The sequence below is a fragment of the Pseudochaenichthys georgianus genome, chromosome 13 (assembly GCF_902827115.2).
Source record: "Pseudochaenichthys georgianus chromosome 13, fPseGeo1.2, whole genome shotgun sequence".
NCBI classification, from domain to species: domain Eukaryota; kingdom Metazoa; phylum Chordata; class Actinopteri; order Perciformes; family Channichthyidae; genus Pseudochaenichthys; species Pseudochaenichthys georgianus.
Window position 1 is genome coordinate 40,356,840 of NC_047515.1, and position 24,647 is coordinate 40,381,486.

At 40.3% G+C, this 24,647-nt stretch overlaps 2 protein-coding genes and 1 pseudogene across 2 annotated transcripts; all 3 read right to left on the reverse strand.

Moving 5' to 3' along the window:
- Nucleotides 1-655: 655 nt before the first annotated feature.
- LOC139435034 (interferon-induced protein with tetratricopeptide repeats 1-like) lies at nucleotides 656-8,796 on the reverse strand (annotated as a pseudogene).
- A 1,608-nt stretch (nucleotides 8,797-10,404) lies between these two features.
- Nucleotides 10,405-21,792, reverse strand: LOC117457156 (interferon-induced protein with tetratricopeptide repeats 1-like). Its single transcript, XM_034097051.2, has 3 exons — nucleotides 21,689-21,792; nucleotides 13,464-13,576; nucleotides 10,405-12,185 (listed from the first exon to the last, which is right to left on the reverse strand). Exons 2-3 carry the CDS (start codon nucleotides 13,469-13,471, stop codon nucleotides 10,901-10,903), a joined length of 1,293 nt encoding a protein of 430 aa, XP_033952942.1. The 5' UTR covers nucleotides 13,472-13,576; nucleotides 21,689-21,792; the 3' UTR covers nucleotides 10,405-10,900.
- Nucleotides 21,793-22,561: 769 nt separating this feature from the next.
- On the reverse strand, nucleotides 22,562-23,476 carry LOC117457059 (olfactory receptor 6N2-like). The gene has a single exon (XM_034096927.1). The coding sequence runs from the start codon at nucleotides 23,474-23,476 to the stop codon at nucleotides 22,562-22,564; it is 915 nt and encodes a 304-aa protein (XP_033952818.1).
- Between the last annotated feature and the right edge of the window lie 1,171 nt (nucleotides 23,477-24,647).

Genomic DNA, 24,647 nt, shown 5'->3' on the forward strand with positions numbered 1-24,647 from the left:
CACAGGTGTGGCATATCAAGATACTGATTAGACAGCATGATTATTGCACAGGTGTGCCTTAGGCTGGCCACAATAAAAGGCCACTCTGAAACGTGCAGTTTTGCTTTATTGGGGGGGTCTGGGGGGGTCCGAAAACCAGGCAGTATCTGGTGTGAGGGGTAGGATTAGGGTTAGGGGTAGGGTTAGGGTTAGGGTTAGTGTAATGTTGTGAATCGAGTGGCCTGTGTTCGTCGTCCATAACATACGCCTGCCCATACCATAACCCCACCATGGGCCACTCAATTCACAACATTACCCTAACCCTAACCCTAACCCTAACCCTAACCCTACCCCTAACCCTAATCCTACCCCTCACACCAGATACTGACTGGTTTTCGGACCCCCCCAGACCCCCCCAATAAAGCAAAACTGCACGTTTCAGAGTGGCCTTTTATTGTGGCCAACCTAAGGCACACCTGTGCAATAATCATGCTGTCTATCAGCATCTTGATATGCCACACCTGTGAGGTAGGATGGATTATCTCGGCAAAGGAGAAGTGCTCACTATCACAGATTTTTTCAGATTTGTGAACAATATTTGAGAGAAATGGTTATTTTGTGTATTAAGAAAATGTTTTAGATCTTTGAGTTCATCTCATGAAAAATGGGAGCAAAAACAAAAGTGTTGCGTTTATATTTTTGTTCAGTGTAGTTAGGATGCCACCTGGGCGCCTCCCTAGGGAGGTGTTCCAGGCACGTCCATCTGGGAAGAGACCAAGGGGTAGACCTAGGACCAGGTGGAGGGATTATATCTCTTCGCTGGCCTGGGAGCGCCTTGGGACCCCCCAGTCAGAGCTGGTTGATGTGGCCAGGGAAAGAAAGTTTGGGGCTCTCTGCTGGAACTGCTGGAACTGCTACCCCCGCGACCCGACCACGGATAAGAGGGAGAAGATGGATGGATGGATGGAAATAAAAGCTTACGGCAAAGCACATTTCATAGATCATAGAGTATTTTGCTAGCAGGAACAGAGCACATGGAAAACAAACGATTTGGCTTGTTCCCTAAATCGAGATAACTACTGCTGACAGTTTTTCAGTGCATAAGTATGAGCTTTTAGATATATCTTTAAACGGCCTCTGTCTACTAATTATGTGCAGACACTTGTTGAAACTGCCTTTACAGTACACAGCTCAATCAATAAGTATAGATTATTTTTAGGCAGTGCAATACCTATGATTTTTTCTGATTGTTCTCCCTGTGCTGTTAAGAACACTATGGCTCTTGCAGGTTTGCCAGAAACTCCCTTATTTCTCTACACATGCTGTTCCTGCGTCTGTCCCTAATCTTCTCCAGAAGTTTGATGCTGCTCTTACGAAAGAAGGATTGGTGCTGTATCTTTGCTGCCTTCATGTGATATTGTATTGACATTTTGCCATCCTGTTTTTGGAAATGTAAATGTTTTGCATAGTAGTTGTAAAGCATTTGTTTATCTTCAAGTTCCAGATCACTTTTTAGCAGTTCCTGATATATCTGTTCGGCTTTAGCCTGACCATCATCTGACTGTGCGTATATCCAGGCTAGGTGTAGTTTCCTGATAAGTGAGGAATCAGGGTAAAGAGCAATCACCTCCCAATGAAGACTGACTGCTCTGTCTAGCATGCTCGTCGTTGAGGGACTCTTACTGAAAAGGAGCCTCTTTTCGTAGCAGAGAGCCGCACGTCTCTTCAGATAACGCTCATCTGGATGGTTCTTCAGAGCCTTCTCTGCCAAAGCAATGGCCTCATCATCAGATATATATGTTCTGTAAACCCATAGCAATGGTTTTAAACCACTGTAGCTGCCGACAGGACTTCTCAAAACCTTTGTGGCTAACTCACGTGCTTCATCTTCAATACTTTCTAGGTTCAAGGTTCAAGTTCTCTGGATCCTGTTCTTGGGCAATTCTCATTTTCTGAAAGATGTCATCATCCAGCCCTGTGCTGCTGCGCTTATAAACATACGTTAACGCTAAGACATGCCAGCTGTTCCACTCCACCATCTCCGGCTGCATCTCGATGGCTCTCTGGAAGTAATCTGCAACCAGGTTCATGTCACCGTTAAACGTCATCAGCGTATAGGCTTTTTCAGCGTAGATCTCTGGGTGGAGCTCCTCCTGGGGTGGAGATGGGTATTTTTTATTCAGGGCGTCGACCTTTGACAGGTAGGCCTCGCTCTCTGCTTGGTCTCCCAGGTGGTGGTGCAGCCAAGCCAGGTTCCCGTAGTTCACCACCAACCAGGGGCCCTCATCTGCGTTTCTCATCTTATTGAAGGCCTCTGTAGCCTTGTTGAAGAAACTTTGGGCGTCTTCATTGGATCCCAGCTTGTACTGAATGAACCCTCGCAGGTTGTAGATGTGACCCAGCCATCTGTTTCCATTATCAGTACCAATGTCTAACAATTTGTCCCTACAACGTAAAAGTAAGGACCTGCTGAGGTCAAGGTCCCAGGTGAAGTGGCACTGCAGGGCCTCCAGTCTGGACTCCAGTGTTTCAGCAGCACTAATAAAAAATAAAAAATATGTTAAAACATCCTGAATAGTTTAATACAAAATGCCTCTGAAGTTTGCAACATTTGAATACACACTGTTTAACTAATTTAGAGGAAGGGAGAATAGAAGGAAGGAATGGAGTACAAAACACTGAATAGGCGGATAGTAAATGATCCATTTCACTTAATCCCTGAAGATCATCTTAAGTGAGGGTTGGAACGTAGAACGATTGGGAGACTTGCCTTCGGGCTCAAATCCCCCTTCACCAACACATGCATTACTGCTGCTTCTGTTTCAATCCGCCTGTCAATCTCACACTCTACTTCACTACCTCACAACTCGGAGGGAGCATTCCACCGTTTTCTGGCGTAGAACCATGGCTTCAGACTTCAAGGTACTGACTCTCATCCCGACTGCTTCACACTCAGCTGCTAAGGGCCCAATGATTGCAGGACACCATGGTCTGCCAACAGAACCACATTGTCTCCAAATAGAAGAGACACACTTATCAGGGACCTGAATCGGACAATCTCCTTTGGCGACTGAAAATAGAAATCATGTTCATGGATATATTAAAGGATGTCGGGGAAATCCCTGTGGAGGCCAGAACTCAGACAGAGAGAGAACAGACGCAGCGTTCACTTTGGGTTTAAGGTGATGACTGTTTGAGATGAGAGCTCATAACTATGTTTTGTTTGTTTCTTGTTCAGCATGCAGGGACTAGAGCTTTCATGTTGTTGGGTAACCCAGAGTTGAAGAATATCCAAACCTTGAGCCTTGAAATTTTAAACCTCTAAGAAAGGAAATTAAAAAGAAATATAGAATAGAAAAGGTGTAGAATGAAGAGAGGGTTTGTAAACATTTATGGGTCATTCCAGAAATGGAGGAAATGTCATGTCCCCCATATAAAAAAATCAAATAATCCATGCCCAAAAAGCTAAAACATGCACTTGTTGTGTTAAACATACTTGTCTTGAGACAAAATGTATCTAAAATTGTAGAAAAAGTGGTTTCAAAATATTATTTAAACATCCCCTAAAATGGCATTTTTCTCTTGTCCCCGCTTCTTGGTGACCAACTTGCATGTCAAATATAACATTTAAAAAAGGGATTTTATTTACTTTTCTTGGTATTGTTCTATTGATATATGTCTCTTGTAATGGTAAAATCTATTTGTTAAACCATAAACATATTTTAAATAACAGTAATTTTGCACAGAAGGTGTGTCCCTCAACATGCGTTCAACCATAGAGGTTCAACCATAGAGGTTCAACCGTGTTACCGAAACCTTTTTAGCTTGGCAGAGGAAGTGAAACTACTGTAAGTCAAAGGACACACAGGAAGTGACATCAGCAAGCCATGTGCTAGTGCCATGGGTAGAACAAAGATAAGTCCTATTTTTCATATTTTTACAATCTTTTCAGTCTTAAAAGAGTGTGGCACTTTAAACCACTCAACCCTGTTACTGATATTATCAGAATAAAGCACATTAGATTCAAAGTTATCTTTCTTTCATTAAATATCCAAGTTTGTCCTTGCCTTGAAAGTAGCATTACAGCTACATCTAGCATTAATTCTTCAGATAAAAGCTAAAATTAACATTGATTTTCAACCCTGTTACTTTAATTAGAGTGACAGGGTTAATTCTTCATTGAAAAATATACATTTGATGCCTAGCTGGGCAAATCACTTTTTTGATGGTTTATTATCTGTTTTTCCTAAAAACATAACAAAAAATAATGAAATAAAAGGTTCATTTTCAAAAATGTTGGCGTCTAAATTGTCCTCCAATTCTGAAATGACCCATATATTCAGATTCATATGTTCAGATTCATACTGCTCGTACCCTTGAACTCAATAAGACATTCTATAAACCCTTTAATACTCATTATATATTCTTACAATGATATATAATTCAGAAGCAGATACTCACCTCATCATTCAGCTGTTTCCTCAAATCAGTAGTTCTGTAAATGTTGGGATGGTTTTGCTCTTGATGCTTTGGATCAGCTGCTATAAAGTCGATGATATGCCACTTCTGCTTTGCTGTAAATAATGAGAGATGTTGTTGAGCATGCATATTTAAATGTTCCAATGTACCAACACGCAAATTCCAGAGGCGAGGCATTTGGCTAACAAATACTATGTTATCTTGGTCTTGCTGCACCTTCACTTTTTTTTTTAGGTAGGAAACTAAAGCCACATATCTAACTTGACTCCGCAACTGTTCTGTTCATATTTCCTCCAAATGTAACTAACTGTAACTTGATGCCATTATGGGTTAAATAATCAAACCAAAGATGCCACACTTTGAATGGCTGCAACCTTAAATGCAAGATTAAAATGTGACAAGCATGGAGCCTCGCCAGCACTTGACTAAGGTTTTTTGCATTGTTAAAAAATGAACAACGATAAACCAATCACAGTTAAGACATCAAAGCTTGTCAAATGATGGTATGGAGTTTACAGCACACCAGTATGTGAAAATAATAGGTGCATGTATAGTAAATGCTAATATAAAACCAATAACATGATTATCATAAATAAAATGTATAAATGCAATGTTTCTGTAATTTGTAAACGATATAAATAGGGCAAAGAAGAAACGAGGGGTTACGTATGGTAACCCTTGTCATATAATCACAGGCGGAGCCCTCTACTGGACTCTATGGGTACTACCTTATCATGCAAGCATTCACCTACTGAGATTTCTATAGAGGTAGCCGGCCCCAGGGCGGGCCTACCTGAATGCGCGCGCATCTCACCGTATAAAGGGGGCCTCGCCTCCTGACTGTCCTCCTACACCTCTCTTCAGCGAGCGGTATAGGACAGACAGTGCCCCGAGTAGAGGGCTCCGCCTGTGCTTATATTACAAGGGTTACCATACATAACCCCTCGTTATATCTCTCACAGGCTCCGATGTATACACGCGCTGTTGTCCAACAACACCGTTCCACCTCACTGCCCCGGAGCGGACTCCGCCCTGCCTGTTGATATATGCCACTGTGCTGCTGTTGTCGCTCCTGACCAGTACATGTCTCCCCTGAATTCAATCAATCAATAGGCTACGGCTGTAATAGGCCTAAGGCCTTTTAGTCGCTCATAAATAAATAAGTAGATCACTGATTCTTTATTTACTATGTGTTACGGCTGCTGTTTTCCTGGTGCTATTAATTCTGTTGTGTGTGTGTTCTATGTAAATGAGCTGTGCGGTTGCCCTCCCGTCATTGGCTGCCATCTCCTGGTCTGCCCCTGAAGATTGCGATTGGATTACGCCGGGCCCGACGCACTCCAATCACAGCGCACAGCCGGCGCACACCTGCTGGAGATGAATACAAAGCCTGGGGGACAATCATCATTCTGGAGGCTCTGTTGAGTGAACAGACGCCTCTCGCTACTTGCTCTTGGTTCTGTGGTTAACTTGTGTGGTGTGTGATTAGTTAGTGGTTAGAGTGGTTTTGGATTCTGCGATTGTTGCCTTTAGTTTTGCAGTGTTTTTGTATAGACTCTTTGTATTAGCTGTACCACTTTTAAAGTGAGGTTTTGTTTCGTTCTTTATTAGTATTTATTTCTTCTGTATGCCTTTAGACTCCTTTTTTAGAGTCCTCCTTTTGTTAGGTTATTTGTCAACCTGTGCCCTTTTGGCCTTTTTGTTTGTTCAGGCTGTGTGCCTTCCATTTTGTTTCACCCTGTTATAATAAAACCATTTATAATTATTACCAATTACATACTGGTGTGTGTTGCATTCCTCTTCCCCTAGTTGGGACGTAACATACATGGGGGCTCGTCCGGGATAAATAACTAATTCCTGGGGTTATAAGTGGGTGTTTTATAGCTAAAAACCAATTGGTAAGGTGTGCAGTTTTAGCTGAGTATGGCAACTTTTGATTTGGAGTCGTTTTTGGTCTGTCCTTCTCATGAGCAGTTAGTTCAGTGTCGTAGAGACGACTTATATGAGAAAGCGCAACATTTCGGTCTCACAGTGGCAAAACAGTTAGTAAAAAAAAGAGTTAAATGCTCTGGTGGTGGATGAGTTGGTGGAGAGGGGTTTCCTGATGCTGCCTGCACAAGCTGAGCTCACTGTGCCTAATGTCCTGGCTAAAGGAGAGGGTGGTGACAGCGAGGGGAGCGAGCAGTGTAAAGCACCGCCCGCGCCGCATCGCTGTGGTCCACCGTCTCCTGGCAGCTCAGACTTTCGGGAAGGGAGTAAACTGAAGGTCCGTCTCGCCCGTCCCTTCACTCTAAATTTACACAGGGGTGCATGTCTATCAATGATCTCCATAAAACCAAGATAAAAATAAGACCATGCGGTTTCCACATCAGCACACAGATCGATTTTTCCCCAATCAAACCCAAACAGATCATGAACAAAACCCTGCTCCACAAAATGTTTTGTGTCTCTTACTGATAATGCAAGGTTTAACCTTTTGGACCTTAGTGTCCCTAATTGTTGCTACAGCACAGTGGTCACTCAGATCATTAGCAAATACTCCCACAGCTGAGTATTTATAGGGAACATTAGTTAGAATGAGATCAATTAGGGAGGATTTATTAGGGGACTTAATGTTAGGGCGAGTAGGACTGTCAACAATCTGAGTAACATTCAAAGAGATACAAAGGTTTTTAAAATCCTCTGACACTGCAGTTAACCAGTCCCAGTTAAAATCTCCAAGTAGCACTATTTCCTTGTAGTCTAGTTGAGATAAAAGATTTGCCAACGAAGACAAGCAGCCCTTGACAGCTGAGGGGGGTCTGTAACTTCCCACCACCATGACCTGTTGACCCTTTGCTACTTCGATATTTAAGGCTAAAAATTCTAGTTGTTTACTGATAGATTTGGAAACCATCTTGGTTACACAAAACTTATTTTTCACATAAATAGCAACGCCACCACCTTTATTAGGTCGGTCGGTATGATACACTGTAACCATTTAAGGATATGTCAGAGGCCAATATAGATTTATTTAGCCACGTTTCTGATAAGACAATGACGTCAGCGTCAGTCGAGCTCGCCCAAATGCGGACAAAATCTAGTTTACCTAACAGACTGCGCACATTCAAGTGGATGAAACCCAGCCCAGACCTAGCTTTAAAATCAGCAGGAGTAGCGATCTGACTACTACTACTGGGCGGACCAGGGTTAGGTTGTACATTTCCTGACGGTAATAACAACAAGAAAACCAGGCATCTTTTCCTCTTAAGCGACACACATACATTGTCATCTACTTTAAAATCACCAGCAAAGTCTGCGAGAGTGTGATTAGAGCTCAAGAAGCAGTCCTGAAGAACCATCATAGCAGGAAAACAAAACAGACAAACATATTTTGCCGAACTGATTGTCTGTGACAAGGCAACCGGTAATTGTTTGAGCAACACATCCGAACCTTTGCAGGGGATGCCCACTGCAGGTGGCAGAACAGACCTGAATCCAGTAGACTCCTCAGGATGACTAGAGATCATCTCATAGTCTAAAACAGTTAACAGGCACAGCAGATATTGTCATGATCGTAATTTGTATTTCCTGTTTTATTTTTTAATGTATTTTGTCCTTATGTCTTGTCTTGTTTTACTTCCTGTCTCTGTTTTCCCTCCTGTTTGATTGTCCAACAGAGGTGGGAAGTAACTTAGTACATTTTCTCAACTACTATACTAAAGTAACATTTTGAGGTATTTGTGCTTTCCTTGAGTGTTTTCATTGTATGGTACTCTGTACTTCTACTCCACCACAATTCAGAGGTAAATGGTGTACTTTCACTCCACTACATGTATTTAATCCCTTTAGTTACTTCACTGATCTGGATGAATGATGTGAAATCTAATCAAGTGTTGAATCAGACTTTAGTTCCACCTGGAGTAAATCCACCAGCTACCCTGCAGTCTGCAAAGTCATTCAGACTAGCTGCACCTTCACCAGCTTTGAGAACACTTTCATGATCAATCATTATAAAACATATCATATATATTATTCTGAAATGGACCAATCTGCATATGAAATACTTTTGTACGTTAAGTATATTTTGAGGCCTATTATTTTGTACTTTTACTTGAGGAACATTTTGATTGCAGGACATTAACTTGTAAAAGAGTATTCCTACACTGGTTCTTCTGCTTTTAGTTAAGTACAAGATTTTAGTACTTCTTCCACCTCTGTTGTGCAATTATTTACATGTGCTACACCTTGGGTTTTGCATGCCCTCCCCCGCTGTTATCTTGGTGATTAGTCTTTTGTGTATACATACCTGTTTTCTCTCGTGTTCTCGGTAGGTGCTTCGTCAGTGTTTCCATAGTTTGGTTCCTGGTTCCCTCTCTGTGTTCTTCTGGTTTTCCCTCGTTACATTACATGTCACTTGTTAGACGCTTTTATCCAAAGCGACTTACATACTCAATACTGTGGACAATCCCCACAGGATCAATTTGGGGTGAAGAGTCTTGCCCAGTGGGGTTTGAACCTGTGCTCCCCTGATCCGAACACCTACGGACAATCCACTGCACCACACGCCTCCTATGTCCTCCAAGTCTACCAGGTTTGTTACTCGTTATTGTTTGCTACTTTTCTTTTGTTGACCCAGCCTGCCACTCCATTGTTTGTATTTATTTGGAACAGCTTTTATTATTAAAGCTTGCTTTTTGTTTATACTTTTATACCCGCCTCTTTCATTGTGCATTTGGGTCCTGATTCCCTTCCCCTGTGACACATATAGGATTCATAGAAAGAGACAGTGCATGGTGATATGTAAATGAGTTAATATCAAATGGAAAAGTTCAGTTTGAATGCACGTTATTTCATACTCATTTAGATGATGAGCAGCAGCTGTCTGCAGTGTCAGAATGAAGAGATGTTGGAGACACCTGCACCATGACGCTCTGCTGCTGCCATCTACTGCTGTAACCAGGTTACTGTTTGGATACCACTTCCTGTTGACAGGGTACTGCTGAACTAAAAAAACAAACACTTATTTTAACATAAAAGTTCACCTTCTTTTATAGGAGCCCTGTCCTTCACCACCCCTTATCCCTTGGGGAAATTCTCATACAGCTGTTTGTGTTTATTGCTCATCCTTGTTGACTTCAAAGGGAAACATTGAGGCACCTTGTGTGCAGTACTGCTACATGTTCTATAGCGTATATGCATGTATTTCACGCATAGAGGTCACTACAGTGCACAACTATTCAAAAGGTGTTTTCTTGTATATGCATGGGTTTTGATGGCGTAGTTGCACATCAGCCACTACATATGACCCTATTGCATCATCCCACACACTGCCACTCAGTGGAAAGTCAGTGTAAGTGCATGGTACATGTCTCTAAACCAAGATAGACACAGAAAGCCAGATGGACCGAATCACTTGATATCTTGCCAATCCTTTTATGGAAAGCGCCCCCTGCAGGTATAAAAGAGGTGGTGACATCAAGTAACAACTAAGGAATCATATAATTCATAAATTGTCAAAGTATTGATTTTATGTTTGAACGAAATTATGATTAATCACCTGTCCACTACAGTGGACGTCATGTGTCACTGGCTATATTTAAACTACAATTCATACTGATACTGTTGTTCTTGAAAATACTTCATCTGCAATATCTTTCTGGGCCGTAAATCAATACACTTAAGTAAGTTAAGTTAAGTTTGCACATCTTTATTTATCATCTTTTCAAAATGTACATGTCTACAGTTCAAACTTAAACGCACACTGACCACCTGAGTGGACATATAAAACATTTATTTTTAAATTTGAAAAAACTAGATAAAAAGAAACTAATGTTCAAATCTTGTGTTTCTTGCCCCAAGAGCAATAAGAACACTTGGTAAACAAATCCTGACTGGCGTTTTCATAATTCATGCATGAAAGGGTTAACCCTAAAGCAACCAGGAAACCAAAAACAAGTACATGTCTTGGTTTACACAATGCATTTTTATTGTTTTTTACAGTATAGAGGCACTCTTGACATACAATCAGTTGCATCATGCAATACTATTGAGGTTATACATCCATAATATATTGAAATCCCAATCACACATTTTTATATTACACAAATAAAAGCTTACGGCAAAGCACATTTCATAGGTCATAGAGTATTTTGCTAGAAGGAACAGTGCACATGGAAAACATACACATAATTAATGAAACAACATGTCAACAACCAGCGTTATAAAGGATTTGGCTTGTTCCCTAAATCGAGATAACTACTGCTGACAGCTTTTCAGTGCATAAGTATGAGCTTTTAGATATATCTTTAAACGGCCTCTGTCTACTAATTATGTGCAGACACTTGTTGAACTGCCTTTACAGTACACAGCTCAATCAATAAGTATAGATTATTTGTAGGCAGTGCAATACCTATGTTTTTTTCTGATTGTTCTCCCTGTGCTGTTAAGAACACTATGGCTCTTACAGGTTTGCCAGAAACTCCCTTATTTCTCTACACATGCTGTTCCTGCGTCTGTCCCTAATCTTCTCCAGAACTTTGATGCTGTTCTTACGACAGAAGGATTGGTGCTGTATCTTTGCTGCCTTCATGTGATATTGTATTGACTTTTTGCCATCCTGTTTTTGGAAATGTAAATGTTTTGCGTAGTAGTTGTAAAACATTTGTTTATCTTCAAGTTCCAGATCACTTATTAGCAGTTCCTGATATATCTCCTCAGCTTTAGCCTGACCATCATCTGACAGTGCGTATATGTTAGCAAGGTCTATTTTCCTCATAAGTGAGGAATCAGGGTAAAGAGCAATCACCTCCCAATGAAGACTGACTGCTCTGTCTAGCATGCTTGTCGTTGGGTGACTGTTTCTGAAAAAGAGCCTCTTTTCGTTGTAGCAGAGAGCAGCACGTCTCTTCAGATAACGCTCATCTGGATGGTTCTTCAGAGCCTCCTCTGCCAAAGCAATGGCCTCATCATCAGATATATATTTTCCGTAAACCCATAGCAATGGTTTTAAACCACTGTAGCTGCCGACAGGACTTCCCAAAACCTTTGTGGCTAACTCACGTGCTTCATCTTCAATACTTTCTCCTCTCTTAGCACGTTGACAAAGGTAGTGAGCAGCAAGGTACAAGTTCTCTGGATCCTGTTCTTGGGCAATTCTCATTTTCTGAAAGATGTCATCCAGCTCTGTGCTGCTGTACTTAGAAGCAAACAATAACGCTAAGACATGCCAGCTGTTCCACTCCACCATGTCCTGCTGCATCTCGAAGGCTCTCTGGAAGTAATTTGCAACCAGGTTCATGTCACCGTTAAACGTCATCAGCGTATAGGCTTTTTCAGCGTAGATCTCTTGGTGGAGCTCCTCCTGGGGTGGAGATGGGTATTTGTTATTCAGGGTGTCGACCTTTGACAGGTAGGCCTCGCTCTCTGCTTGGTCTCCCAGGTGGTGGTGCAGCCAAGCCAGGTTCCCGTAGTTCACCACCAACCAGGGGCCCTCATCTGCGTTTCTCATCTTATTGAAGGCCTCTGTAGCCTTGTTGAAGAAACTTTGGGCGTCTTCATTGGATCCCAGCTTGTACTGAATGAACCCTCGCAGGTTGTAGATGTGACCCAGCCATCTATTTCCATTATCAGTACCAATGTCTATCAAGTTATCCCTACAACGTAAAAGTAAGGACCTGCTGAGGTCAAGGTCCCAGGTGAAGTGGCACTGCAGGGCCTCCAGTCTGGACTCCAGTGTTTCAGCAGCACTAATAGAAAATAACAAAATAAAAAATATTTTAAAACATCCTGAATAGTTTAATACAAAATGCCTCTGAAGTGTGCAACATTTGAATACACACTGTTTAACTAATTTAGAGGAAGGGAGAATAGAAGGAAGGAATGGAGTACAAAACACTGAATAGGCGGATAGTAAATGATCCATTTCACTGAATCCCTGAAGATCATCTTAAGTGAGGGTTGGAGCGTAGAACGATTGGTAAATGGGAGACTTGCCTTTGGGCTCAACTCCCCCTTCACCAACACATGCATTACTGCTGCTTCTGTTTCAATCCGCCTGTCAATCTCACACTCTACTTCACTACCTCACAACTCGGAGGGAGCATTCCACCGTTTTCTGGCGTAGAACCATGGCTTCAGACTTCAAGGTACTGACTCTCATCCCGACTGCTTCACACTCAGCTGCTAAGGGCCCAATGTTTGCAGGACACCATGGTCTGCCAACAGAACCACATTGTCTCCAAATAGAAGAGACACACTTATCAGGGACCTGAATTGGACAATCTCCTTTGGCGACTGAAATTAGAAATCATGTTCATGGATATATTAAAGGTTGTCGGGGAAATCCCTGTGGAGGCCAGAACTCAGACAGAGAGAGAACAGACGCAGCGTTCACTTTGGGTTTAAGGTGATGACTGTTTGAGATGAGAGCTCATAACTATGTTTTGTTTCTTTCTTGTTCAGCATGCAGGGACTAGAGCTTTCATGTTGTTGGGTAACCCAGAGTTGAAGAATATCCAAACCTTGAGCCTTGAAACTTTAAACCTCTAAGAAAGGAAATTAAAAAGAAATATAGAATAGAAAAGGTGTAGAATGAAGAGAGGGTTTGTAAACATGTATGGGTCATTCCAGAAATGGAGGACATTTCATGTCCCCCATATAAAAATTCAAATAATCCATGCCCAAAAAGCTAAAACATGCACTTGTTGTGTTAAACATACTTGTCTTGAGACAAAATGTATCTAAAATTGTAGAAAAAGTGGTTTCAAAATATTATTTAAACACCCCCTAAAATGGCATTTTTCTCTTGTCCCCGCTTCTTGGTGACCAACTTGCATGTCAAATATAACATTTAAAAAATGTTGACGTCTAAATTGTCCTCCAATTCTGAAATGACCCATATATTCAGATTCATATGTTCAGATTCATACTGCTCGTACCCTTGAACTCAATAAGACATTCTATAAACCCTTTAATACTCATTATATATTCTTACAATGATATATAATTCAGAAGCAGATACTCACCTCATCATTCAGCTGTTTCCTCAAATCAGTAGTTCTGTAAATGTTGGGATGGTTTTGCTCTTGATGCTTTGGATCAGCTGCTATGAAGTCGGTGATATGCCACTTCTGCTTTGCTGTAAATAATGAGAGATGTTGTTGAGCATGCATATTTAAATGTTCCAATGTACCAAAACTCAAATTCCAGAGGCGAGGCATTTGGCTAACAAATACTATGTTATTTTGGTCTTGCTGCACCTTCACTTTTTTTTTTAGGTAGGAAACTAAAGCCACATATCTAACTTGACTCCGCAACTGTTCTTTCATATTTACTCCAAATGTAACTAACTGTAACTTGATGCCATTATGGGTTAAATAATCAAACCAAAGATGCCACACTTTGAATGGCTGCAACCTTAAATGCAAGATTAAAATGTGACAAGCATGGAGCCTCGCCAGCACTTGACTAAGGTTTTTTGCATTGTTAAAAAATGAACACAGATAAACCAATAACAGTTAAGACATCAAAGCTTGTCAAATGATGGAGTTTACAGCACACCAGTATGTGAAAATAATAGGTGAATGTATAGTAAATGCTAATATATACGACCAATAACATGAATATCATAAATAAATGTATAAATGCAATGTTTCTGTAATTTGTAAACGATATAAATAGGGAAAAAAAAGTAACCATTGAATGGGTGGATATGTACTGTAGGCCAACATACTGTATGTATACCGGTCTATATACATATTGTCATGATCGTAATTTGTATTTCCTGTTTTATTTTTAAATGTATTTTGTCCTTGTCTTGTTTTACTTCCTGTCTCTGTTTTCCCTTGATTGTCCAACAGAGGTGGGAAGTAACTAAGTACATTTTCTCAACTACTATACTAAAGTAACATTTTGAGGTATTTGTACTTTACTTGAGTGTTTTCATTTTATGCTACGGAGACCAGGGACAGTTGTAACACTTTTTTGGTTTTCCCCAATAAGTACAAAACCATTTGCACTAGGATAGCCATTTTGCTATATTACACATTCTCAATGTGTCAACTACTGAAACAATGTATTTAATATGTTTCTATTAAATAAGTACAGGTTGGAAAATGTATTTATTTTTTAACTCAACTGTTACAACCAACCCACTCTCTTCAGTCTGCGTACAAATGACACAACTTTTCACATTGGAAATGCGTGCAATAGATACGCAGAAGTCAGATTTTGCGTGTATATGATACGCTATCCATTCCCATTGAGATCTGAGGCCGAGTTTTACGTGCATAGGATACTCCCACGTTACGCTTGTTATGAACGTATCTCAAATACGTTTATTTTCTACATATCTTTGCCATTTATTGTCTCGCTTATATAATAATGATAATAGTCATTTATAAATATCATTTTAGAGCACACATTTGAAATCGAGAATCTGGCTCGATATCTGGTTAAATTCAAATCAGTAGGCGAGGCTGTAATTTCGCCAGCTGTTAAGGCCGCTACACACCAAACTGAGACCAAAGAATGCGTACCGAAGTCGTCCCGACTTTTACGTCCGCTACGTCGCCTACGTTGGCTACGCCGCCCGCCTACTAACACACCGCAAAGACTTCAGTTGACGAGTGGCAATAACTGTCATTACCAGCAGGTGGCGGTAGTGTGTATTCGTCATTCAAAAGAGGCAACAACCGAAAGACAGACTATACACCGAGAGAAGAAGAACAGGCTGCGTGATATAAACAAATAGCGCCTGGGTTCCATTTTCACTCTCTCTCTTCGATCGAAAACATATAAACATAAAAAATAAACTCTTTTGTCCGGGTGAGATGAAAATGAAAAAGATTAACCGTCTGTGTGTGCCTTCTTAATCGTTTGTTTTGGTCCCTCACTTCCGCTTCACTTCTCGCTAAGCTGAACAGCCAATCAGAGTGATTTCTTTGTCCCGACTTTTTCGGACCTGTATCGCTATAATGTCCCTTATAGGCCTACGTCTGTTTCCGGTGACTCCCGCGGCCGATTCAACATGTTGAATTTAACACCTCCCGCGGGAGTCACCGGAAACAGACGTAGGCCTATGAGTGACATTTCGAGCGATACACACCACAAACCCACTGAACTGATTACCCAAGATCCTCAGCTTGAAGCTCGTTGATGGAATGTTTTAGCCGCACGTTGGGATATGGTGTTAATGCGATATGATATCCGAAAAAATCTGAGTTTAGGATGGCCGAAGACACTACACTACACATAATCCCCAGCTATCGTTTGGGACTAGAGTCCCGTTGACAAACCCCGTGATTAATGTTCAAGCTCTGGGATTGGATGTTGGAGTGGCAGTGCGCCAAGGTTACGCCGAGCGTCAAGCTCTTTGAAATGGAACGAAACCACGGCAGACTATTCAAAACTGGATTCGAGCGCCCCCCGAGAACCACACATGCTGGCTTCTGTGTTTCGCAACATGTTCTCTATGGCACGTCTCTACTGGGAATTGTAGTTTTAAAAGACGTTTTCGTTTTTTTCCAAAATTAGAAGTTGCCAGTATTAAACTGTGTACAGCCCTGGAGGTTTAGGCGATAGGAAACACATTGGTGTGTACACATTTAAAACATGTAATTACTAAATGGGTGAAAATCGCTTGTATCCATAATGGTCAGCATTAATATATACCCACACGACAGCTCATTGTTACTTTGTAATTCTACTCCACTACAATTCAGAGGTTAACCTGGTATTTTTGCTCCACTACATTTATTTTAGTTACTTTGCAGATTCTGTTTAATGATGTGAAATATAAACAACCCTTAAAGCAGACTTTAGTTACACCTGAGTACAATTCAGGTAAAGGTGATTGTCAAGTGCCAACAATCAGGAGAGATATTTGATAGTTGGTGCTTGAGAAGACTAAACATTTATCTGCAGATCTCTATAAAGTATATTCATTACTCGTTATTCTCTACTAATAGTTAATTAAAGAATGTATATAATGACTATTTTGCACATCCCTTTCAAGATTTCAAGATTTTCTAAGGTTTATTGACACATCATATACACAACTACAGTTATGCAATGAATGAAAAACTTGGGTCACAGGTTCCTCAACAGTGTATTACAAGACATCTATCAATATGTGTGTACCTCCACCATTAAACTGTCATTCTGCACATTTATTATACTATCTACATACATAAGAGTATAATTCATATGTATACTATCAGTTAAAATAAGTGCTTAACCTAAAGTATTCTTTAATGTGTTAATAAAGGTTAATTAGTTTGTCTGTTTTGCAGATCCTCATATTAATATCGTTGTACATCCAGAACTAAACTGTTTTATTGTAGAGATCACTTACAGTATCTTCTTGAGTTTTTATATTCTATATTTCTATCATTGACCTTCTACTTTCCCCCTATGAAAGTATGTACTCTTATTATTGTTTTCATCAAATAACATTATTCAACAAAAATAACATTATTCAACAAAAATAATTCAATAACGTGCTTTAACCACTAGCCGGTACACACAAGGTACACACAGCATGCTAATAATAACGTTAACGCAAAAAAAAAGTAACGCCACTAATTATTTTAACGCGATTAACGCATGTGTATTTTTTTTCCTCGGCCGCCCCGTAGTTTCAGAGCGCATCGAGTTTAAAATACCATCTACAAGCTGATGCTGACAGCCTTGCTCCTGCCGCCCGCTTGTGGCAGACCACACTTCCACGCTCACCGGCAGGCACCGACTGGCCATCGGGAGGACCGGGAGGGTGTGTGTATGTGTGGCCCGAGCGAGCGAGAGAGAGACCGTACGTGCATTGTTGTTGTTAGCATCTGGTGCTAGCTAGCTGCGCCAACGGATATAAGGAGCTGTTTAAATGAAAACAGAGGAGCGCTCTATCCACACAACTGCGCCGAGCACTTGACTTTATGCAGGCAGCCAGACAGTGGGACATTGTAGGAGAAGTCAGCACACTCATGATTGCACCAACATGATTGCAGCGTCCAGGCAGCTCCCGTTCGAGCATATGCCTTGAGTTGCACATAGCTCCAATGATCCCACACACACACACACACACACACACACACACACACACACACACACACACACACACACACACACACACACACACACACACACACACACACACACACACACACACACACACACACACACACACACACACACACACACACACACACACACACACACACACACACACACACACACACACACACACACACACACACACACACACACACACACACACACACACACCATTTGTATTGTATGAGAGGTTCCAGGTTGTTGTGTTTAATATTCATGAGAATATTTGTCATTGTTTAAATGATAATAAACATTAGCATAAAGCATATTTGTCCACTCATATGTTGAGAAGAGTATTAAAAACTTGAAAAATATTCCTCTAAGGTACATTTAGAACAGATCAAAAATGTGCGATTAATTTGCGATTAATCGCGATTAACTATGGACAATCATGCGATTAATCGCGATTAAATATTTTAATCGACTGACAGCCCTAGTTTTTACATAATTGTACAGAATATTGCTATACTATTTCTCATGTTTTACTTCTACACATTAATATCTGATTTGTAAAACATGACAGACAGAAAGGCATATCTGTCATTTAATGGTAAGCTATTGAAATTGTGATTCCATAGATGTGTCTCCCATCACCCAAATCCCCTGACTATTCTCTCAACTCAGTATTTACATTCTTATATTCAAGAAAATCAGTAAGTCCCTTTATATCAAGCTGTGCACCGTTATGGTGTAATCTACCAATTGGATCAAATATAAAAGTCAACCAAATTACTATTGATACTGCAAGGAGACGTGTTTTGTGAAAAGAAATTGAAGATGTTGTTTAATTGTTGATATATTTATGATCCACGTCACGTTTTCAGTGTTGGCGGCAGTTCCTAATTGTCCAGAAGTCTTCTTATCAGGGCTCTATAAATAGAGAACTACGGCAGATATGTAATATTTAATGCAGCCAAACCGTGTATTACAATGCCGTTATGTGATGAATTCCAAAGAGAAAAGCAAGAACACTCGGAATAAAGCATTATTTTACTTTTTTTAAATGTTTTCGGATATCACATCGCATGAACACCATATCCCAACGTGCATTGCGGCTAAAACATCCAATCAGCGAGCTGAGGATCTTTCCTACGTCTGTGTCCGGTATTGTTCCTGTAATGAGAGTTCACATTTATTCTACATTTAATGGTGGAATTGACTACACATCTTCAGAAACATAATTTGCTTCAGATATAACTCATAGCAATATTGTAACCATTAAGAAAAGCCAACTGCATTAAAAACCCAGTTAACAAACACTAGGTAAAGTATTTTCCTTCAGTAATGAAGATGTCAGACTCTTCTGTCTGTTACGCTGAGCCATGCATTGTCTGGAACGTAAAAGGGACGAAGAAGACAAAGTGAAGTGACGTACTTCCGGTTCAACATGAAAACATTTCCAGTTAAACATGCAAAAACAAATCACTAAATAAAAAGATACATTTTAAGATATTACACTGGCATGTAATTTACGTTAGAATAAATAGAATGATTTTAAATAATAGATGAGAGTCAAATCTACGTCACTTTACAGCCCCGTCCACTTTTGGGGAAACCAACGCTGTCATTTGAACGGCGATCAAGCCTGAAGCCACAGAGCTCTTCTTTAGTGTCCTTTCTTCTTAGAGGAAGTTCAGAAACACGTAACTCTGGATTTGTTTTAATGTTTGAGGTGCAATAAAAAACACAGCAGCTTTTTGGCATGATCAAACTATTATTTTATGCCTCGCTCATGAGAGTAACAGCTGGCGAAATTACAGCCTCACCTACTGATTTTAATTTAACCATATATCGAGCCCGATTCTCGATTTCAAATGTGTGCTCTAAAATGATATTTATAAATGACTATTATCATTATTATAATCAAGACAATAAATGGCAAAGATATGAAGAAAATAAACGTATAAACTAGTGCTGTCAAAATTATCGCGTTAACGGCGGTAATTATTTTTTTTAATTAATTGCGTTAAAATATTTAACGCATTTAACGCATGTGCAGAATGGCCCGCCCCATACGTGCCACCAGTGGCAGCGCCGGGGTATGGCTGGGGTAGGCTACACCCATACCAAGAAATGGCTTAGCCCCACCATGAAACATGATGTTAAAGTAAGCAGAATAAAGTCTGCCAACTCGCGCGGAGTAAATTGCACAGACAGCAGTTAGTAAGATTTATTTCAGTAGCCACGGTTTTGAAAACTTTTGTCACGTAGTGATCATCATCTCAATAGAACATCTTTGATAACGGCGTGGTGTTGTTGCAGGAAGTCCAGACGGAGAATACTCTTGCTGTAGTACAGGGCAGAGCCATATAATAGTAATAATATGGCTCTGGTACAGGGGTGCACATAACTGGTACGCAGGTTATGTGCGTAATCTGAAATGCGTACCATCACTTGTGTCACAAAGCGCATTTGCGTACCGACGTACTTGTGAAGCTTTTCCAGAAGGCGGTTAGATCACCGGACGACAGAGTCGGTCTCCGTGTGCACAGACAGGGCTGCTGTTAACGTCGGTCTGAACAACGGAACTGTGCCAAAACTACGCCAACCGGCTGCGGAGGGAGACCCCCCCCTTCACTGGAGAACTGCGCTAAAACAGCTGATCACAACGTTCACACTCTGTGGTCACGAAGTACTCCACTAGCCCCCCCCCCTCTGTCGACTTTCCTGAAGTACTCCCCGTTGATAGAAATCAACACGTAATGAATTAAGACCCCACGGTTTGATGATTGATAGGTGTGTGGGTTGTCTTTCATTTTGACATGCAGAAAAATGTTATAATAAACATAGATACTGTATGTTAAATGGATATATCCGCCTTCTCTCATTTATCTTTCCATTCCCACAACAATATACATAAATAAATGGCATATTTTGGACATAGTTCGAATGGTGATTAATCATGATTAATTAATTTTTAAGCTGTGATTAATCTGATTAAAAAAATTTAATCGTTTGACAGCCCTAGTATAAACGTAACGTGGGGGAAAATATGTTTCTCGAAGATATGTAGAAAATAAACGTATTTGAGATACGTTCATAACAAACGTAAAGTGGGAGTATCATATGCACGCAAAAACTTGGCCTCAGATCTCAATGGGAATGGTTAGCGTATCATATGCACGCAAAATCTGACTTCTCGGGGATCAGGAATTATCATTATTTTTTTTATAAAATATTTTTATTATTTTATTTAATGTTACAAAACAAAAATGACCATGTTCACGTCTCAAAGTCATCCTGAGGACTTAGTTTTGGTTTAAAATTACACAACATCATGTATGTGTTGCTTCCTTTGGGCTTGTTTTCAGACCTGGTTGCTTATTCCTCTGAAAGCTGGCAACAGAGTGGGCGCAGTGTCTAATAGTAGCAGTAAGCTAACGAGAGGCTACGTTCAGCTGGTGACTCGGGAGTCGGGACAGAGAAAATGTCAGGAGTTTGGAAGTGTTATGAAATTGAAAGCGAAGGCAGTGTAACAGCCAGATGCAATGTTTGCAAGGCGGAGGTTCCGCGTGGTGGAAAGAACAGAGCTACGTTTAACACGAGCAATCTAATACGCTACCTGAGAAACAAACACCAACAACAACACGACGAGTACACAGCGGCCACTCAGGTAACGGCACTGAAACAACCGACACTTTCAGAGACTTTCAAAAGGAAAGAGAAACGGCCCCAGAACAGTGAAAAGGCCAAAGAAATAACAGCCAAGATAGCTGAATTCATCGCGTTGGATGACCAGCCGTTATCTGTTACCTTTTTGTTCTCTTAATGCATTGCATAAAGATCGGATCGGGAAAAATCGGTATCGGCAGATTGTCAAAATCAAATGATCGGAATCGGATCGGGAGCAAAAAAAGGTGATCGGGACATCCCTAGTTGTAACACATGCCAGGGACGGTTGTAACATGTTAATAACGGATACCTTTTTACACACTACATGACAAAAAAGAGGGAAAGCTGTGAAATTCTAAGGCAACAAGATTTTAATGATGTTCCACACATCCTCCAACAAACAATGAACAATGAACAGAACTTAAAACAGAACACCAGATGGAATTAATCTGATTCACAGTTGTGGCTGGTGTAAAAGTCACTTCCATCTGTATAGATAGCTTATTCTACCTTAATTATGTAGACCTACCTCCTTTGAGCTGAGACCGTCTAAATCAGCTGCCTCCATCAGGTAGTTTCTCAAAAGCAGCTCTTGCTCCGTTGAGAACACCTTCTTGGGTGTCCAGTAGCCTACTCTTTGGAGTGATTTTGATCCCTGACTCTTGTAGTGGCAATTTCTTATGTTACCTTATATGGTAAAACCAAATGCAACGCTTATATGACGACACAATAGCTCACTCAATATACTTCTGCTCATAAAGACCAGTCCCTGCACCTTCTTTCAATTTGAAACATTGGACTCACACGTGATATGATATCGTCCTGCAGGAAATATAACATGCCCACATCAGTTTGACTACTATATTGCACTTATGTTATGTGTTTATGCAGTCCATTAATGAACAACGTGCATAATCTTTGGGAAAAACAGAAGCTTGAATGTCGGCCATCGGCAACACTTAAATCTCTTATAGTGATTAAAAACGCTGCCAATTACTTTATTCCCATCAGTATGTAGTCTCTATTATGTCATTGCGCTTTTTGTCCTGGGCCTAAACTGGAATGGTCTTATAGTAATTAATTTGTTGTTTTTTATTTTTGCTTGTGGAGCCGATTTCCCAAATTGGCCTCTGTAGTAAATGGTGTTTATCAGTTATAATAAACTCACCAAAGAAAACTTACGATCACATGATTAAAAAAACATATTTTTTAATAAGTGAAGCATATTAACATTGTTCCAAGTGAAGATAAAGTGTACATGATATAGTAAAGAGGTTTTTACAGGGTTAACACATCTTTACATGAAATACCTTCCACAGATCAGAACATATGTGCATATTATTACAGAAGGAATGACTAGCATCACTTACATCACAATTACTGCAACATCCCTGTTAATACGTCAGTTCAACTTTGCTCTACAGAACAACTTCTTCAGGTGCTTAAAGATTTCTTTCACTTTCAGTCCATATATAACTGGATTAAAGAGGGGGTAATACAAGAATGCCTGTAAAGTCATTATGGAATGCAAATCAGATCCAAGTTGAATTATTATAACATCATATGCACACAAACAGGAGAAGCAGAATAAAACTACGAGGTGGGGTAAACAGGTCTGTGCAGCTTTCCTCCGGACATTTCTACCGCTCCGATAGGAGATGATCAGTATTCTGGTGTATGTGAAAAGTATGAAGAGCAAAGGTAAAAGGGCCATGCTGAACAGAGCATACACATCATACAAGGCTAGTGCTTTTGAACTAATGCAAAATAGATTGTAAATTGAATTGTTACAAAAAATAGATTTTAAAGTAAAATGACAGAATTTTGTATTAATAACCAGAATGACTGAGACTGCAACCTGACACGCAGGCACAAGCCAAGCCAGGCTGAGAACAACACTCACTGTAGCTGTTCTCATTATAGTATGATATTGCAGAGGCTTACATATAGACACATATCTGTCATAGGCCATGGCTGACAACAGCAAGAAATCTGAAGCACTTAACGTGTAATATATGAAGAATTGAAGGAGACAGGCTGAATATGATATGACCGGTTTCTCAGACACAAAGTTACCTAACAACTTTGGGTACATAGCCGTGTTGTAAACAATGGAGTTCAGCAGCAGCGCTGCGATAAAAAAGTACATAGGCTCATGGAGGCTCTTATGCTTCCATATAAGGCACGCAATAGTACAATTCAAGCAGATTGTTAGAATATATACAGTAAACATAATGAAAAAATACAAATACCTGAATTTGCCCATTACAACATACCCACTAAGAGCAATGGATGTTACATTTAAATGATCATCCATGAAGAACACCAATTAAAACAGGCAGGTTTTATAACAAATTAGTAAACTGAGAAAAAAACTCTTACCATGCACATCGCATTAACATTGCACAACATCTTGTTTGATTCATTAACAGATACCAGACCTGAAACTGCACCTCGTGTGTTCATGCCGAGATCAGAACTGTTTCCCTCAGACTAAGTATTTTATCACATTTCCTCACCCTCCATGGATCTCATTAACTCTTCAAAGCTCATCAAACTCTGGAGGCCTGAACCCAAAGGTGCCAAACTGCGTTTACCTGGGTGTGAGTTCACTTCACTTATTTGCATTGAGAACTATTGCAGGGTTGCTGCGAGGCCCTAATCATTGACCTCGTGTGCACTTACTAAACAACACACTATGTCAAGTTTTTCTTCGGGTTACACTTTACAATTTTATTAGAATAATATAATATTTAATTTATCCTCAGACATACAAAGAGTAGGTTCCTGTTGGTTCCTTTCCCCCAAAGCCTTTGATTGGCGTGCAGGGATTTTATTCGAAAGTCAAACCCCCACAATGAAGCTGATGCCGGGGTATGACTTATCCACTTCATGGACCTCATTTTGTGCAGAACCATGTTTGAAGTGGACGTCCAATCCAGGAAGCTGATGCTTGAACTGTGTCATCCCTCCAGCCCAGGGATTGAGTGTGTCCATTTTGGAGATAATTGGAGAACCTTTGATTTTTTTGGCCTTTTCAAACTCATTTTTCCTTTTCCTGAAAATCAGGTCAAAAATAAAGTTGCTCCGATTTGCATGATAGTTGGTGTACTGAGAAAAGTGGCCTCAGAGATGACTAATTCAAAGTGACGTGCATGTAGCCAGTGGCATCTTTGAAATATGACCTTGTATGTTTCAAATACCACAGGTCGTGTAGTGATGTATTTTTCTCTGCTTTTAACCCATCCTAGAACCAGGAGTCTATAAATCAATCAATCAATCAATCAATCAATCAATCAATCAATCAATCAATCAATCAATCAATCAATCAATCAATCAATGTTTATTTATATAGCCCAATATCACAAATGTTACATTTGTCTCAGTGGTCTTCACAGTGTGTACAGAATATCAGTATGACAATATGACACCCTCTGTCCTTAGACCCTCACATCGTACAAGGAAAAACTTCCGGAGAAACCCCACAG